This window comes from Pteronotus mesoamericanus, unplaced genomic scaffold (assembly GCF_021234165.1).
Source record: "Pteronotus mesoamericanus isolate MK-2021 breed Mesoamerican mustached bat unplaced genomic scaffold, CSHL_Meso_final contig_1230, whole genome shotgun sequence".
Classification (NCBI taxonomy): Eukaryota; Metazoa; Chordata; class Mammalia; order Chiroptera; family Mormoopidae; genus Pteronotus; species Pteronotus mesoamericanus.
Window position 1 is genome coordinate 28249 of NW_026555050.1, and position 18605 is coordinate 46853.

The 18605-nt window shown below is 35.6% G+C and overlaps 1 protein-coding gene across 3 annotated transcripts in view; it reads left to right on the forward strand.

Annotated features, from left to right (window-relative positions):
• Positions 1 to 18605, forward strand: part of RAB3GAP1 (RAB3 GTPase activating protein catalytic subunit 1) — a 105586-nt gene that overhangs the window by 16895 nt on the left and 70086 nt on the right. For all 3 annotated transcript variants that reach the window (XM_054587758.1, XM_054587743.1, XM_054587751.1), the window contains 2 exons: positions 14084 to 14213; positions 17654 to 17732. In XM_054587758.1, the coding sequence (XP_054443733.1) occupies positions 14084 to 14213; positions 17654 to 17732 (209 nt within the window). The remainder of the gene's footprint in view (positions 1 to 14083; positions 14214 to 17653; positions 17733 to 18605) is intronic.

Below are 18605 nucleotides of genomic sequence, written 5' to 3' on the forward strand. Positions count from 1 at the left end.
TTCTCTCTTGTTCTCATATGTACTATTGAATTTATACAGATATATTTGTTCACATATGTATGCATACATTTATGTGTGTGTATGTATGTGTACCTGTCTTAATGTCCACTGGAAAGGACAGGGTCATGATGTATCAATTTCCAGCTTTACTGTTTAGTGGTATGATAACCTTGGTGAAGTTTTTAAATCTCTGAACCTTTTCTCATCTATAAATGGAGCTGACACTTATATCACAGTGTTGAGATTTTATGTATACACACATATAAATACATAAGTACATGTGAATTATTTGGCTTAGACACTCAGTAGATATTCTGAAAGGCAAGTAATTAATCTGTACACTCTGCTTTTACTGTTAAAAAATATTTGTATAATCCTTGAATTAAAAATCTTGGTGGCTATATATAGATATATATATGTATATATGTATACATATATACATATATGTATATATGTATATACACATACAGTGCATATATAAACAAATGAGAAGGTCACCTATACAGATAAAGAGGTCAGATAGAGCAATGAAACACTTTGAGCTTAAATTGCAAGCCAGGCTGAATCAGCAAGGCATGTCAATTCTATCTGCCAAGGTAGGCCCAAGCTCCTAATGGTGTTGAGTGTCCTAGGTGGTGCTGAAGAGTACTTGTTGCCTTTAAAGAAGCCTTGTGTCAACCAGTGTGTCTTCTGCCTACTGGAATCTACTTGGCTAGTTCTCTTTCCTGAGGATGAGCTTATTATATTTGTTATGGTCCACTTATAGTTGTCTGTGTCCTCTTTTTCCAGAAACTTTTATTGTTATAATTCTCAGGTAGTGGAATGTTCTCTGGATAAATTGTGTTTCTTTACTGATTCAGTAGGGACTACCTAAAGTTTCCTTGTGTTTCCAAGTTTCCCTTGTTAGGGTACTTATTAACCCTCTGGGACTGAAGTCACATTTGCTTGCAGAAAAGCTTCTAGACTGAATTCTAATATCATCCCCCTTTTTACTTCTCTACTTTTAGTGGGATGATCCTGATCCAGGCTGAGGGCTAACTAGATTACCTGAGAAGAGTGGAAGATATATAGCTGACTGGGTTTTTGGTTTGTTTGTTTGTTTTTTGTTTTTATTTTAATAATTAGGTGTTTTTTTTAAAAATTAATTTCAAGTTGTCACGACCAAATAGGTGTATCTATGCCTGCATAATAAACACACTGAACTGGAAACTTTGCCATAAAACAAACATTCGTGTCACAAACCATATCCCATATCCCATGTTGAGTTCACTGCAAACAAAAATTCTTCAGATGTAGCAAATCTCCTGTGTAACAAAATGATTGGGAAGAGAATAATATCAGCCTTCTCTCTTTTGGGGTTACTTTTTGTGGTCATTGGGAGACTGGGTATGTGTTGGAATTGAGTTCTCTTGGGTGTTTGTTTGCATGCTACTTCACCAGCATGCACACAGATTTGTTTTGTTTTGGGAAAACTACTTGGAAACTATATAGTTTGAGTCACTTGTAACTAGAGAAACACTTAGTTTAATTCCAGAAATGGATGAAATGCCAAGTGAATATCTTGTTATCTTCTCTGTTTTTAAAGATTCCTGTACATTCAGATTTGAAACTGCCTGAGATATCTTTTCAGACAGAATAGATGGATGCAAAATACTGTGATTAAAATAGTCTTCTCACATTGAATTTTTTTATGGAGATGTAATTGATATACAGTTCACCAATTTAAGGTGTATGACTCAATGGTTCTAAGTACAGTAAATTGGCATAATTGTACAACCCGTTACCACAGTCAGTTTTAGAACATTTTTATCACCCCCAAAAGAAACCCAGTATCTGTTAGGAGTCTTCTTTTATCTCCCATCCCTAAGCAATAACTAATCTACTGTCTGTCTCTATAGATTTGCCTACTATGAACATTTTGTATGAATGGAATAATAAATAGGTAGTCTTTTGTAATGGGCTTTTTTCACTTAGCATAAAGTTTTCAAGATTGGTCCATATTGTAGCATTTATTAGTATTTCTTTTCGTTGCTATATAATATACCATTGTATGGATTTACTATGTTTTTGCGGTCAGTTGGTTAACATTTGCATTATTTCTACTTTTTCGCTGTTACAAATAATGCTTCAGTGAACATTCATGCATGTATAGTTTTTGTGTAGATGTATGTTTTCATTTCTTTTGGATGTATATTTAGGATTGTAATCGCTGGGTCATAAGTTAACTTTATTTTTAACCTTATGAGGAACTACTGGACTCCTCCAAAGTGGCTGTATCATTTTACATTTCTATCAGCAATCTATAAGTGTATAAGTGTCCTGATCTCTATACAACTTCACCGGTACTTGATATCCTTTTTTTTGGTAAATGGAGTTTATTAACTCCTGGCTCTGATTTAAACTTATTGCTTAATAAATCCAAATGGCAAATCATCTCACTTATTTTGGCATACAATTTACAAAAACAACTTTAAAAGAGAATATACATAGCAAGATGTTACAGTAATGAAAGGATGTTTTTGGGCATTTAACTACGATTTTCTTCCTTTACTTTTGAGGTAGATGTTTGGTTAATTTAGTTGGAGATCTGATTAGTTACTTTGTTAAGAGTAAATAGATATTTTTCCCTCAAGGAGAATCATGACTGCATTTGAATACTCACTTGGTGTACATCATGGGAGAAGTAGGGTGCTTTTCCATTTGGTCATACACCCAAGACAGGCTCTTCAACTAAGATGTCAACCCTACTCCAGCTCAGCTGACAGACAGTAAATCATAAAGCATTACATATAACTGATAGTTTAGAACAGTGGTAGAATATTGACCTGAATGCTGCTAAGAATCTCACAAAAACTTGGCTAAAAAACACAATTGAGAGTTACATGAAAGATGGACAGTGTTACATGTTCACTGCTCTGGTTGCTCTAAAAATCTACCTCTAGTAACCATCTCTTTGGTTTCTGTTTCTAATAGAATAAATTTGTGTATAAATGTTATACAAAAATGAATATAAACTGTAAAACACCATTGATTAATCATCTACAGCTTCGTAAAATATGAAAAGACTCATTTTGAAGTTCTTGTTAATATACTGCACTATAAAAATGAGTAACCTGAAATAAATACAATATTGAATTTCAACTATATATTTTAATATATATTTTATTGATTATACTGTTACAGTTGTCCCATTATTTTCCTCGCCTTTATTCCTCCCCACCCTATACGGCCCCTCCCCCCAGCATTCCCTCCACCCCTTACTTCATGTCCATGTGAAGTGACTATTACAACTCTGTGACTATTTTGTAACTACTAATTTGTACTTTTTTTAAGTGTATTTTGTTTATTACATTATTACAGCTGTCCCTTTTCTTTGCTTTATCCCCCTCTGCCTGGTACCCCTATTCCCTCCAGTATCCCCCACCACCACTTAGTTCATGTCCATGGGTCGTACATATAAGTTCTTGGCTTCTCCGTTGCCTATACTATTCTTATCCTCCCCCTGTCTATTTTGTACCTCCTATTTATGCTGCTTAGTCCCTGTCCCTTCTCCCCCATTCTCCCCCCCTCTCCCTCCCCTCTGATCTCCATTTCCATGATTCTGTTCCTGTTCCAGTTGTTTACTTAGTTTGTTCTTGTTTTTCCTAGGTTCAGTTGTTGGTCGTTGTGAGTTTGTTGTCATTTTACTGTTCATAGTTTTTGATCTTCTTTTCCTTAGATAAGTCCCTCAAACATTTCATATAATAAAGGGGCTTGGTGATGTGAACTCCTTTAACTTGACCTTATCTGGGAGGCACTTTCTCTGCGCTTCTATTCTCAATGATAGGTTTGCTGCATAGAGTAATCCTGGATGTAGGTCCTTGCCTTTAATGACTTTGAATACTTTTGCCAGCCCCTTCTTGCCTGCAAGGTTTCTTTTGAGAAATCAGCTGATAGTTTTATGGGAACTCCTTTGTAGGTAACTGTCTCCTTTTCTCTTGCTGCTTTTAAGATTCTCTCTGTGTCTTTAGCCTTTGGCATTTTAATTATGAAGTGCCTTAGTGTGTGCCTCCTTGGGTCCAACTTCCTTGGGACTCTCTGAGCTTTCTGGACTTCCTGGAAGTCTATTTCCTTGGCCAGACTGGGCAAGTTCTCCTTCATTATTTTTTCAAATAAGTTTTCAATTTCTTGCTCTTCCTCTTCTCCTTCTGGCACCCCTATGATTCAGATGTTGGAACGTTTGAAGTTGTCGCAGAGGTTCCTAAGCCTCTCCACAATTTTTTTTTGAATCCTTGTTTCTTCATTCTGTTCCAGTTGAATGTTTATCTCTTCCTCCTGCTCCAAATCATTGATTTGGGCCCCGGTTTCCTTCCCTTCTCTGTTGGTTCCCTGTGTATTTTTCTTTATCTCACTTTGTATAGCCTTCACTTCTTCCCTTATATTACAGCCATTCTCAGTCATTTCTGTGAGCATCCCAGGTTACCAGTGTTTTGAACTGTGCATCTGATAGGTTGGCTATCTCTTCATCGCTTAGTTCTATTTTTGGAGCTTCGATCTGCTCTTTCATTTGGGCCGTATTTCTCTGTCTCATTGCACCTGTTACGTGGGGAAGGGCACAGCCTTGGGGTTTGCCAGGGCAGGGCAGCCCACATCTCACAGCGCTGTGACGCTGTGTGTCAGGGAGGGGTCCAAGAGGGAACAAAGCCCCTTGCTCAGCCCTCCGCTGGCTTTCAGTCACTTCCCCGCTACCCACAAGCAAATTGAGCCCTTCTAGTGCGGATTCTCAGGGGGTTGGGTTTTTGTACATTCTAGGATCCCGCGAGTCTCTCCAAGGAACTCTCCTGTGAGACTGGGAGTTTCTCCTGCCACAACCCCCACAGGTTTCTACCTGCAGAGGTCTTTCTTTTCCTGTGCTGGAACCCTGGGTTGCACAGTCTGTCTCACAGCCCTGCTGTTCCTCCTGTTTTATCTGCTCGCAAATGTGGGACCGCTTGGTCCACCAGCCGCCGCCTGGCCCGCCCGGTCCTCCCTGCCACGGCTGCCCATCTCCACCCCTCCTGCCAGTCTGGATGAGTGTTTCTTCTTTAGTTTCTTGGTTGTTGGATTTCCATACAGTTCAATTTTCTGGCAGTTCTGGTTATTTTTGTTGTCCTTTTTATTCTGTGAGGAAGTAAAATGTACTTATCTATCCTCATCTTGGCAGGACTGAATTTCAACTATCTTTTTGATTATAACCATCTTGGTGGATAGGAAGTGATATCTCATTGTGGTTTTTTGATTTGCATTTTCCTGTTTGCTGTTAATGCTGAACATCTTTTTATGTTCTTTTTGGCAATTTGTCTATCCTTTTTAGATCCATTCAGATCATTTGCCCATTTTAAAATTGGATTTTTCTTATTCTTTTCATTCTTTATGTATTCTGGATATAAGTCCCTTATGAGATATATTGAGAGTATAATTTGTAGACATTTTCTCCCATTCTCTGCGTTTTAATGTGTATCGTTGTATATTGCCTATTTACTTCCTTAATGGTATTTATATTTTTGTTGTTACATTTAGATCCATAAACCATTTTGAGTTAATTTTCATTTCTACTATTAGGAAAGCATCCAATTTCATTCTTTTGCATATGGAGATCCAGTTGTCCCAATATGTATGCCTTTTGATATTTGTATGTCCATACTGCAGTCAAAAAGATTTTTTTCTACCAATGAATGAAAACTTTATTTTTTAGCTCTTTATGAAGTGTTTGTCAACCCTGACTGCACATTAGAATGTGTGGGGAGCTTTTGGAAAATTTTAGTGTGTAGGTCAACTTCAGGGATTCTGGTTTAACTGATCTATTATGGAGCCTAGTTATCAGTACATTTTTTAAACCTCTTAGATGATTATAAAGTCCAATTAGGTTGAAAATAACAGCTCTACACTCCTCAGAAAAAGAAATGGAAAGATTCTACATTTTTTAATGCATTGCTATATTTTTCTTTTTCAAAATGTGTTTTTGTCAGGAGAAGAAAAACTTTTAATTAATTTGTTAATAATTTAAATTGTTAAATTTCTATTTTTCAAATGCAAGATTATATTTTTACATGCTAGGCTGTTTAAGATGTGAAATTAGATTATGGAAACCAGTAAATTCTAAAGATGTCTTATGTTTAGGTATTAGAAAATCTGTTAATCCAGGAAAGCAGTGAGGTTACCCATATGAGTCTAACCTATTCAGCGAGGAAACAAATATCACCAAGAACTCAACATGAGGACTCTGATGTCCATATGTCAGTTCAAGTCAGAATACCTTTTGGATTGGCTTGTGTGCTGTTTCAAGTAGTTAGATCCGAATATGTGTAATGGTATTTGGATAATATACTGGTATTTCCCAGAACCTTTAGGACATACGGGATTGCTATAGGTATTGGAAAAAAGTTACCTAAGATATGTAGTAAACATGTAGGCACTTTTAAGTTCTGGGCTGCAAAGAAGAATGGAACAGTGTTTGGTTTTCATAATCTAATGGAGAAACACAAATATAAGTAAATGATTAGAATAGGTGTCATTCCAGTGAGAATCATGAACTTGCCTGGAGATAAAGCAGATTTTTCTACAGGAATTAACTTTTAGGTTGAGTTTTGAAAAATGGATCAATAAAAATATGCTAGGAGAAATAAAGTAAAGAAGAGCAGGATAAATAGCCTGTGCACAGGTGCGAAGAAGACAGCACACTTCTGAAGAAATGCAAATCGTTAGGCATAGTTGTAACACAGGGTAGATGGAAGGTAACTGTGGGAGATAAGACTGGAAAGAGGTGGGGCCACATCTGTGGCCTTTGTAGAATATTTCTACCAGTGTAGGTATATCTCACTGTCAGAGATGCTTGTCGCAAGCATTTTGTGTATGACTTCTAATTATGTTATATTTTAAATCCATTTTTGGTGTCAATTTTTGTTTTTTGTACAATATGCATAATATATTGATACAGTAATGCCTAATTTATAGATAAAAATATACGAAGGGAAACTCAATAAAACTGGAATTTATTTATAAAAAATTGTGTATTTATTCTCACATCTTTACCTATTGAGACGTTTTCCACTGCTTAAAACAGTTTTTGAACTCTTCAGTTATGATGCTGTTTAGTGCTTCTGCCATTTTTTGTTTCACCTCCTCCACATCGGCAAAACGTTTCCCTTTGAGGACTTTTTTCATCCAGAGAAACAGAACAAAGCCACTGGTGGTGAGAGCAGGAATAAGGAGGGTGGGAGCACTGGGGTCATGCTGTTTTTGGTCACAAACTGCTGAACACTCAGCACAGTATGAGCAGGTGCGCTCCTAAATCATCCATCATGAAGTGGGCAAGCAAGTTGAAAGAGTCTTCAAAAAAACAAAAAATTACTGAAGGTGAATGGAGCCTCTCACAACACCACCAGATGGTACACTGATACAGATGGCTTCCTACAACATTTATCTAGCAGGGGAACCCTGTACTATAAAGGGCCCTCCTTCAGAAGATGATTCCAGGTTTTTTTGGAGATGAATATTCAAATATTTTTACTGGTAGAGTATATGATTAAAAATCTCTAGCAGTCCCTCATTACATAGATTATAGAATGCTACTCCAAGTATTTTAAATGGAGATTTGTATTTAAGGTAGATAACCATATGGAAGAAGGATAATTGGGTAGTGATAAAATAGTCTGGACCAGATATTATGAAGGGCTCAACTATAAAAGAGTGATCTTCATTCTGCTGAGTTCTTGGGCCCTCCAGAGTTCTGGCTCAATATATCATTGGTTACCTAATTATTAAGTTGAAAGATAAGTGTAAAGGATCATTGGGTCCAAATTATGATGATGTTTAGTACATGTTGTTCTTAATAATTGCCATATCTTTTTTTTAAACATTTTTCTTTCCCTTACACCCCATTTCCTTGTCTCTAAAAAATCCTATTTTATGTGATATAATTTACACACCATAAAATGCACAGAATTTAAGTCGACAGTTGCTTTGACAAAGTATGTACCTTGTTATCGCCATCTAAATAAAAACAGAACATTTTCACCATCACAGGAAAAGTCTTTGTTTCTCCATTCAATCCTGTAGGTAACAAAAACAAAACAACAAAAACAGAAAATAAACAAGAAAACCCAATAACTGTAATCCAACAGTTCTTTTTTCTTTCACTAATATAGAGTGGTTTTCCTGTTCTTGAGCTTTAGGTAAATAGAGTCATACACTATGCGTACACTCTTTTGTGTCTGACGTTTTTGCTCAGTAGTGTTTTAAAAATTCACCCATGTTGCCCATATCATTCTTTGTATTGTATGACAATGTAATAATGTGTTTATCCTTTATCCTGTTGATATTTAAATTGTCTCCGTTATTTACTTTTATTAAAACTGTGAATAATTTTGGACCCATAGTTTGATTTTTTTTTTTTTTGAGTATGTTCTTAGGAGTGGAATTGCTGTGTCTTATCAATTTTATTAGACACTGCTAAGTTATTTTCTAAAGTGGTTGTACTATTTTATGTTCTGAGCAATGTATGAGATTTCAAGTTGTTCCCATTCTCTCTGACAGTTGACAATGTCACTTTTTTATTTTTAGTCATCTGATTGGGTATGAAGTGGTATTTTCTAGTGGTTTTAATTTGCATTTCACTAATGACTACTTATATCAAATGGCATCTAATAATTCAGTAATTCATCACAGTTAACTGTGCTTATTGAGCATTCATAGCTATTTTTCTTTTTTGCTAAGTGTTCAAGTCTTTTGCTCATTTTTTAAAAATTGTTTAGTTTTTAAAATTATCCTCTAATACTAGGTTTTGAGTCTTTCCTTGGGTGTATGTATGTATTTTGAGTTTTAACTCCAGTAGCTTCTCTAATCATTTTCTTACACAAAAGACATTTTCTGTGTCTTTTGATAAGCTTTTGTTTCAATGAAGTTCATTTTTTTCAATATAAAATTTTTATTGTTAGTGCCTTTTTTTCCCTATCAAAGGAATCTTTGCCTAGCTCAATGTTGTGAAGATACTCTCTTATGTTTTCTTCCATGCAAATATCTTATTATTCCAGGATCATTTGTTGAAAAGACCATCCTTTCCCTACTGAATTGCAGTGGCTCCTTTGTTGTAAAATGAAACATGTGTGTATGTATTTCTGGACCTTATGTTTTGTTCATCTATTTATCCTTATGCTAATGTTGTACTGCCTTCATTACTGTGGCAAAGTAAGTCTTAAAATCAGGTAGTATACTTTTCATCAAAATATTTTAGCTATTCTTGGTCCTTTAGGTTTTCATATTAGTTTTAGAATCAGTTTGTCAGTTTCTACAAAATGCCTTCTGGAATTTTGATTAGGATTGTGTTTAATTTATAGATTAACTTGGGGAGAATTGATGGACATCTTCACAGTGTTGTATATTTCAATCTGTGTCCATGATATATCTCTTAGGTCTTTAATATCTTTCAGCAATGTTTTGAAGTATTTTTAGGGAGAGTATTCTTGTTCATCTTTCCTTAAGTTTATTCATAGATATTTGATTTATTTTTGATGTTGTAAGTGGTATTTTTTAAAAATTTCATTTTCCAAGTGTTTGCTGCTAGTATATAAAAATACACATAGTTTTTGTATATTGATCTTGAATTCCACAATTTCATATGCTCAACAGTTTTAGTAGTTTATAGATTTCATTGAATATTCTTTGTATATAATCAAGTGGTCTGTGAGTGCAATTTTATTTCTTTACACTCTATATGCTTATTTCTTTTTATTATGTAGATTGGAGCTTTCAGAGGTTATTTTTGATGAATTAACTAGATTAATTTTGGATTCGAGTTGTCATTTCTTGTTTTAATCATAAATATACACCATACTGGAATTTGGTGTCAAATGGTTATATCATAATTTAACTGAAGGAGGGAGGTTCGAATATTGTTTTTCACTTGAGCTAAATTATCTTAAAAAGTCTTTTTTGGAGACAGAATCTGGATGCCTTGCTGAATACAATCAGATTCTCCTTGAGATAGCTATTGGTAAGGTTGACAGCAGTACCTGGAATTCAGGACTAGGATCAAATAATGTTTTGGGTTTTTTAATTAAAAATATCATTTAAAAAAGAATATTTCAGCTCTTCTACAGGTTTGAAAAAGTCATAGACCTCATTTTCTGGATTTATTTTCCTTACTTTTAGCCTTAACTTCTTTATAGGGGGCATTTCTCCTAGCAAACCAAACTCTTCTGTATATTGTTATATTATTCATTTCAGTTTGAAGCTTTTGGTATGGGCGATATATATCCTAATTTCACACAGGTTAACTTCTCTTTAAGGAACACCAACATGTACATGTCTTACATGGTGATTATTCTAGAAAAGATTGCTATATGATATATTTACTTAATATGATACTTCTAGAACATTTAAAATACAGGGTGTGGCACAAATAATGACTCTTTTATTACAAAATCATAAGCATGTAATTCTGTAACAGCAATATCACACTCAAGCACACCATGTGACATTGTAGGTGAAATATTCAGATTGCAACTATACACTATTACACCCATGTTATACCCTACTAACCACAGTCAAGCAAGCGTTACTTCTCCTGGCCCTGTATTATGATTTAACTCAATTCAGAACTGTAAATACCTTGCCAAGAACATACATAAAGCATTTGGGTGTTACATATTAGATATAGTTATGAAAACATTTTTTAAAAGCACCGTGACTCAGAATTATTTCTTACACATTTTTTGTCTAGTTTGGGACTGTCTGTGCTGGGTTCGTATTTCCTGCCTCATAGTGGTGCTGTGCTGCAAAGACTATCTCCCTCTCCATTAGAAAGAATAGCAGTGGGAGATTTAGAGGCCCCATGGGAAAAATTCTTCTTTATGGTTATGTTATATAGGTAAGGAAGTTCTTAAAAACTTTTAATAAAAATATTTTCCTGTCAAGAAGTTGCTGTTTTCAAAATAAACAAAATAGAAATAAACTCATAGACACAAGAGGTCAGACTTAAGATTGCCAGAGAGGAGAGAGTTTAGGGGGCTGAGTGTAAAAGATGAAGGGTTTAAGACTACAAATTGGTAGTTAAAAATAGAACGGGGATGTAAAGTACAGCATAGGGAATGTGGTAAATAATATTCTAATAACTGTATATGGTGCCAGGTGGGAACTTTAAATATTGGGAGGACCGGGACTTCCGACCAAGATGGAGGTATAGGTATATGACTTTGCCTCCTCACAGAACAAAAAGGACAACAACAAATTAAAAAAAAAATAACCAGAACTGCCAGAAAATTGAACTGTATGGAAATCCAACAACCAAGAAACTAAAGAAGAAACACTCATCCAGACTGGCAGGAGGGGTGGAGATGGGCAGCCGTGGCAGGGAGGACCGGGCGGGCCAGGCGGCGGCTGGTGGACCAAGCGGTCCCACATTTGCGAGCAGATAAAACAGGAGGAACAGCAGGGCTGTGAGACAGACTGTGCAACCCAGGGTTCCAGCACAGGAAAAGAAAGACCTCTGCAGGTAGAAACCTGTGGGGGTTGTGGCAGGAGAAACTCCCAGTCTCACAGGAGAGTTCCTTGGAGAGACTCGCGGGATCCTAGAATGTACAAAAACCCAACCCCTGAGAATCCGCACTAGAAGGGCTCAATTTGCTTGTGGGTAGCGGGGAAGTGACTGAAAGCCAGCGGAGGGCTGAGCAAGGGGCTTTGTTCCCTCTTGGACCCCTCCCTGACACACAGCGTCACAGCGCTGTGAGATGTGGGCTGCCCTGCCCTGGCAAACCCCAAGGCTGTGCCCTTCCCCACGTAACAGGTGCAATGAGACAGAGAAATACGGCCCAAATGAAAGAGCAGATCGAAGCTCCAAAAATAGAACTAAGCGATGAAGAGATAGCCAACCTATCAGATGCACAGTTCAAAACACTGGTAACCTGGGATGCTCACAGAAATGACTGAGAATGGCTGTAATATAAGGGAAGAAGTGAAGGCTATACAAAGTGAGATAAAGAAAAATACACAGGGAACCAACAGAGAAGGGAAGGAAACCGGGGCCCAAATCAATGATTTGGAGCAGGAGGAAGAGATAAACATTCAACTGGAACAGAATGAAGAAACAAGGATTCAAAAAAAAATTGTGGAGAGGCTTAGGAACCTCTGCGACAACTTCAAACGTTCCAACATCTGAATCATAGGGGTGCCAGAAGGAGAAGAGGAAGAGCAAGAAATTGAAAACTTATTTGAAAAAATAATGAAGGAGAACTTGCCCAGTCTGGCCAAGGAAATAGACTTCCAGGAAGTCCAGAAAGCTCAGAGAGTCCCAAGGAAGTTGGACCCAAGGAGGCACACACTAAGGCACTTCATAATTAAAATGCCAAAGGCTAAAGACACAGAGAGAATCTTAAAAGCAGCAAGAGAAAAGGAGACAGTTACCTACAAAGGAGTTCCCATAAAACTATCAGCTGATTTCTCAAAAGAAACCTTGCAGGCAAGAAGGGGCTGGCAAAAGTATTCAAAGTCATTAAAGGCAAGGACCTACATCCAGGATTACTCTATGCAGCAAACCTATCATTGAGAATAGAAGCGCAGAGAAAGTGCCTCCCAGATAAGGTCAAGTTAAAGGAGTTCACATCACCAAGCCCCTTTATTATATGAAATGTTTGAGGGACTTATCTAAGGAAAAGAAGATCAAAAACTATGAACAGTAAAATGACAACAAACTCACAACGACCAACAACTGAACCTAGGAAAAACAAGAACAAACTAAGTAAACAACTGGAACAGGAACAGAATCATGGAAATGGAGATCAGAGGGGAGGGAGAGGGGGGGAGAATGGGGGAGAAGGGACAGGGACTAAGCAGCATAAATAGGAGGTACAAAATAGACAGGGGGAGGATAAGAATAGTATAGGCAACGGAGAAGCCAAGAACTTATATGTACGACCCATGGACATGAACTGAGGAGGGTGAGGATGCTGCGGGAAGGAGTGGTGCAGGGTAGAGCGAAGTAAAGGGGAGAAAATAAATGGGGCAACTGTAATAGCATAATCACTAAAATATTTAAGAAAAATATTGGGAGGACCACTTTTTAAAGTATATGATTGCCTAACCACTATGCTGTACATCTGAAACTAATACAAAATAATATTGAATGTAAACTATAGTTGTAAAAATTTAAAAATGTAAGAAATTTTTGTAATGTAAAAAATGTAAGAATTTCAAAAAAAGATGTTGAGTGTAAATTAAAATATTTGAAAATCAATGCTTGATAAGCTTGCAAAAAATGTGTTAGGCAGAGAAGTACTACAGATGTCCTGTCACTTAAATTGATTTTACAGACTGCTTTTTTCAGCAGCAATTTTTTTAAAGATTTTATTTATTTAATTTTTGATAGACAGGAAGGCACAGAGAAAGAGAGGGAGAAAAACATAGATGTGCGAGAGAACATAGGTGGGTTGCCTCTTGCACACCCCCCAACTTGGAACCTGGCCTGCAATCCAAGCATGATCCCAGCTTGGAATCAAACCAGTGACCCTGCGGTTTGCAAGCCTGCACTCAATCCACTGAGCCACCTCAGCCAGGGCTCGGCAATTTCTGATGTTCAATAACAGTAGGAGCTACTTAGTGTCGTTAATTTGATTTGAGATTTTATAAAAGCGTATTTTATTGCTATATATTTTTCTAATTACTAAAATATGTAAAATTTCATCCTTTTTAGTTAAAAGTTACCAATTCTACAATTGGTGGAGAGGGTTGTTCCTTTATGCATGTGAAGAAGCATGGGATTTACTATATTCATGATTTTCTATAGAGACTCATCTCACAAAAAGTAATTGAAAATTATAATTTTGTAAGTTAGCTGATAGTTAATATTCTAGGGATTTTTTGAAAGGAACACTGATAAATCATTTATAAAATAAATTCCTCTTAATTCACTTATGTAGTTTTCTTTTTCTTTAATTATCAATATTGGAAGATAACTATAGGAAGAAACTTAGATTACTGGGCAGGAAAAGGGGGAAAGATTCCTCTGGTTAATAAACATAATGATAACTGTTGAATATTTTAAGGTTTTCCCACCTTTTATTGTTAAATACAGGGTATATTTACTTCTGGCACATGGGAAGAGAAATCAGATGAAATTCTCTTTGCTGACTTCAAATTCTCAATTACTCATCATTATCTTGTACAAGAATCCACTGATAAAGAAGGAAATGAAGTATTAGAAGGTAAGCTTTTATACCTACTTTAAATGCTTAATACGTAGGATTATGTTTATAATTTTGAGTTACAAATTTAGTTCTCTTAATTATGTGATATCCTCTGGAGATATTTTATGTATATGAAATGGTTCTACCACATCTGAAATAGACTATGATTTTTTCATAGGAAGAATCACAGCATCGTTTTAAAATTAATTAAATCAGAAAATATTTATTGAGTGTCTAACATGTTCTAGGTACTCTCCTAATCCAAATTGAACCAAAACTTAAATTTGCATTCCAGTAGGGGAGATAAAGTTTCTATTAAGTAACAGTAGTAGGAGGTAGAAAGTGCCATCCCAAAGCACAGATAATGCTCTACTGGAGTTCAGAAGAGAAAAGATTGCTTTTAAATGGAAAAGTTCCGTGCAGGTGTTAGGGAGAATGAAGCAGCTAATCTGGGCTTTGTAGGATTAAAAAAAAAAAAAAATTATTTGTTGATTGGTCAATGTAGTGTTTTGGCTCTATCCCAGACTTTAGAGTCAGATCAAGTGGATAAAATTCTGGTTTTTCTACTTAGTAGATACTCGATCTTTCTAAACTTGAATTATCTTAAAATGAAGTAATACTACCTAGAGAGTTAATATGAAGATTTAATGAGATACTGTACATAAGTACCCATCTTGCTACCTGGGCTCATTCTAGATACACCTGGTAAATGTGCTTATAGTTGTTAGTATATGACATTATCCAAAATCTCTGTAAATGGTGCTTATAGTTGTTTATAGGTCAAATAACCAAAATCTTTGTCCTGTGATATACTAGTATGAGGGGGGCCTCAAAAAAACTGGAATTATCTTCTGGAATGCAGGCCCCTTGTACTACAGGCGTCCCTTGTTAGGTGAGTGTTCTGGGAACCCATCTGTATCAGTGTACCATCTGGTGTTATGAGAAGCTGTGTTCAGCTTCAGTGAATTTTTTTTGAGGACTCAACACGTTTGCCCATTTCATCATGGGAGACTGACTAGCACACCTACCCATGCTACACCAAGTGGTTCAGCAGTTTTTGACCAAAAAACAGCATGACCCCAGTGCCCCACCCTTCCTATTCCCGCTCTGGCCCCAGGCTTTTTTTGTTTGTTTGTTTCTCTGGATGAAAAAGTCCTCAAAGGGAAATATTTTGCCAGTGTGGAGGAGGTGACACAAAAAATGGCAGAAGCACTAAAAGACATCAAAATTGACGAGTTCAAAAACTTTTATAAGCAGTGGAAAAAAACGTCTCAATGTGTGTACTATATCTGTACTTTGATGGTAACTGCAGTTTAAACTTGTAAGAATAAATGCACAATTTTTTATAAGTAAATTCTGGGGTTTTGTTGTGTCTCCCCTCATATATAACAGCAAGTGAGTAAAGTATTGAAAATATATAAACTTTGGAACTATCAGTAAAATGCCTTCTTTATTCATTCAGGAAACAAATATGCACAATGTGTGTTAAAGTTTTTCTGGTCAGTTAAAGACATTTTGCTAAGTGAAGTCAAACAGAGAAAAGCAAATACCATATGATCTCAGTTATATGTGGAATCTAAAAAAAACCCCCAAAATAACCAAGCTGATAGGTACAGATAAAAAATTGGTGGTTGCCAGATGTGGGGCAGGGTTGAGGGGGCGTGGAGGGTACTTGAAATGGGTGAAGGTGGTCAAGACATACAAAATTTGAGTTAGAAAATAAATAAGTTATGGGATGTAATATACACCTTGGTGATGATACTTAATAATACTGTATTGCATACCTGAAAGTTGCCAAAAAGGTAAATATTAAAAGTTCTCATCATAAAAAATTTTTTTATAACTGTATTGTGAAAGATGTTAACTTACGGTGGTAATCATGTCACAATGTATATAGTTATCAAATCATTATGTTGTGCACCTAAAACTAGTATAATGTTATGTGTCAATTATACTTCAACAAAAAATAAATTTAAGAAAGTTTTTTTGGTCAAAACATTACCATTAGTAAGTATAGGCCTGAAATACCTGTCCCTCTTCTTGTATAGGAATGAAATTATATTACCTTTTCTGTTATACATATTATTGTTACAAATAAAACATAACATTTGCATTTAGATTTATAAGTTAGGACAGATAACATTGACCATGTATACACATATCTAAGATAATTATATATACAATAAAGTAAAATAATTATACTAAAATATGAATATGTGTACTTAAGGAATAAGGAAAAGAGGGAAATGTATGCAACTGGAGGGAAGTCTGATAATGCCCCAGAGATTTCTGGGTTGAACATTCTATTGATTAATGAAGGCAATTGTTCAAAATAGAGAAATCTTAAGTGCTATAATTTTGAGAAAAAATCATACAGGAAAGAAAAACAATTTTGTTAAGGAGGCTTAGAATCAGTGTTACTGACGTGAACAGATGAGGGAACTGTGGTATGAGACAAGATGAGTGGATTTAAGATAGTTAAGACATTATTGTTACATGTGTGTAGATATTGTGCACTTTTAATTTGGTTGTGATGGAAGCTCTAACTAATGGTAGAAATAAGAAGTTCCAAGTAAAGCATTAGCTCAATTAATAGAGAGATACACATTTAAAACTATTATCAGAGATCAGAAGATTTGAGCACTGATCTTTTGTTTAAGTTGCTAATTGCTTTATTTAAGTAAAATGTCAAGTCATTAGTGTTCTCCTTTTTTATTCTTTTTGCAAATGAATAAAATATAAATTTGCTAAGCAGTTATAGCTATACAGCAAAAGGAAATATTTTTAACAGGTATTCTTTATGTTTTAAATTTATTATACATTTATGAGTAAATAATGATCATTGACGTAGTACCTTACGGACAGCAAATACGAAGTGCTTAAAGATACACAGTTTTAAGTTGGAAGATTGTTGTGGTTTATAAGAACATTTAAGATGGCTAGGGTCCAGCATAGGCTAGCCATAGCGGGTGATACGGAGTTGACAGACCTCTAAGAATTTTGAAGGAAAGTGGAGACAAGGGCAGATGAGGAAGAACAAATAAAACGCCTTTCTAATAAAGATGGGAAATTGTATGAGTCATGGCTTTTAAGAAAGGAAAAGAATACGAATATAGGAATATACAGGGGTGGGCAAAAGTAGGCTTATGGTTCATATGGAAAATAATATTGTAAAATAATTAGTAAAAATAAAAGAATAAACTGTGTTTCACATACTTACAACCTACTTTTGCCCATCCTTGCATATATACTTGTAGGCTGACTTTTTTAAAGAAAAGAGATTGAGAAAGACATCCTTCTTTCCCCAAATCTTAGTACTAGCCCTAGATTTCAATCTTTCAGCAATTGCAAAACTACATGGATCAGCAGAACATGTTACATATTTCTTCAAATCATATTTTAATATTTTGTGTTAGAATCAACATAATAACTTTTTCATTATCTAATTTTTTTTGTAGATGCTATTCCACAATCTATGCAAGATTTGCTGTGTATGAATAATGACTTTCCTCCAAGAGCACATTGCCTGGTAAGATGGTAGGTATATATTTTCCACAGCTAATTCTTAATATGTGTGTTGGAGAGGCCACAAGACCACTCACAGGTTTGATGATTGCTAGGAGGACCCACAGGACTCAGCATATATTTGCACTTATTGCTATGATTTATTACAGTGACAGCATGCAAAGTAAAATCAACAAAGAGAAAAGGTGCCTGAGGCAAAATTTGAAGGCAGTGCAAGTGTTTTAAGAGTTCTTTCCTAATGGAGTCACACAGGACATACTTAATTCCCTTAGCTACAAGTTGTGACAACACATGAAATGTTATCTACCAGGGAAGCTTATTAGAGGCTGTGCGCTTGAGGTTCTTAATTGGGGGCTGATACCTTCTGACTGAAAAAAAAACAAAATTTCAGACTCCCAGAAGGAAAGCAGGTGTCCAGCATAAACCACATTGTTTGTACAGACAGTTTAGGCACAACACCACCTATCAGTTAGGGCAGTAGTGAGAAACCTCCCTAGATCCAAGTTCTTAAGTGCCAGACCTAGCTCAGCCTTGCTAGGAGATTATTCTGAGGATGGCAGTTGCAGGCCTATTAACTCTTCTCTGCATAGTATGTGTAATATCTAATGTGTCTAAATTAATTTTGATCATTTAGTATAAAACACTTAAATATCATAGAAAACAATATATAGTTAGAAATTGAATTGAAATAAAATATTGACCTTGATATGTGATAGCATCGAAGCTCTAAATTATAAATGTGATACATTAATATGAGACACATCACAATTAAAAGGTCTTTATCTTTTTCAATTATTCAAAGTGATTCTGAGCTGTATTATGGAGGGAGTAGCATTAAAACACACCATCTCCAAAATGTCCCAAATATAACTATATTGTAAAGAA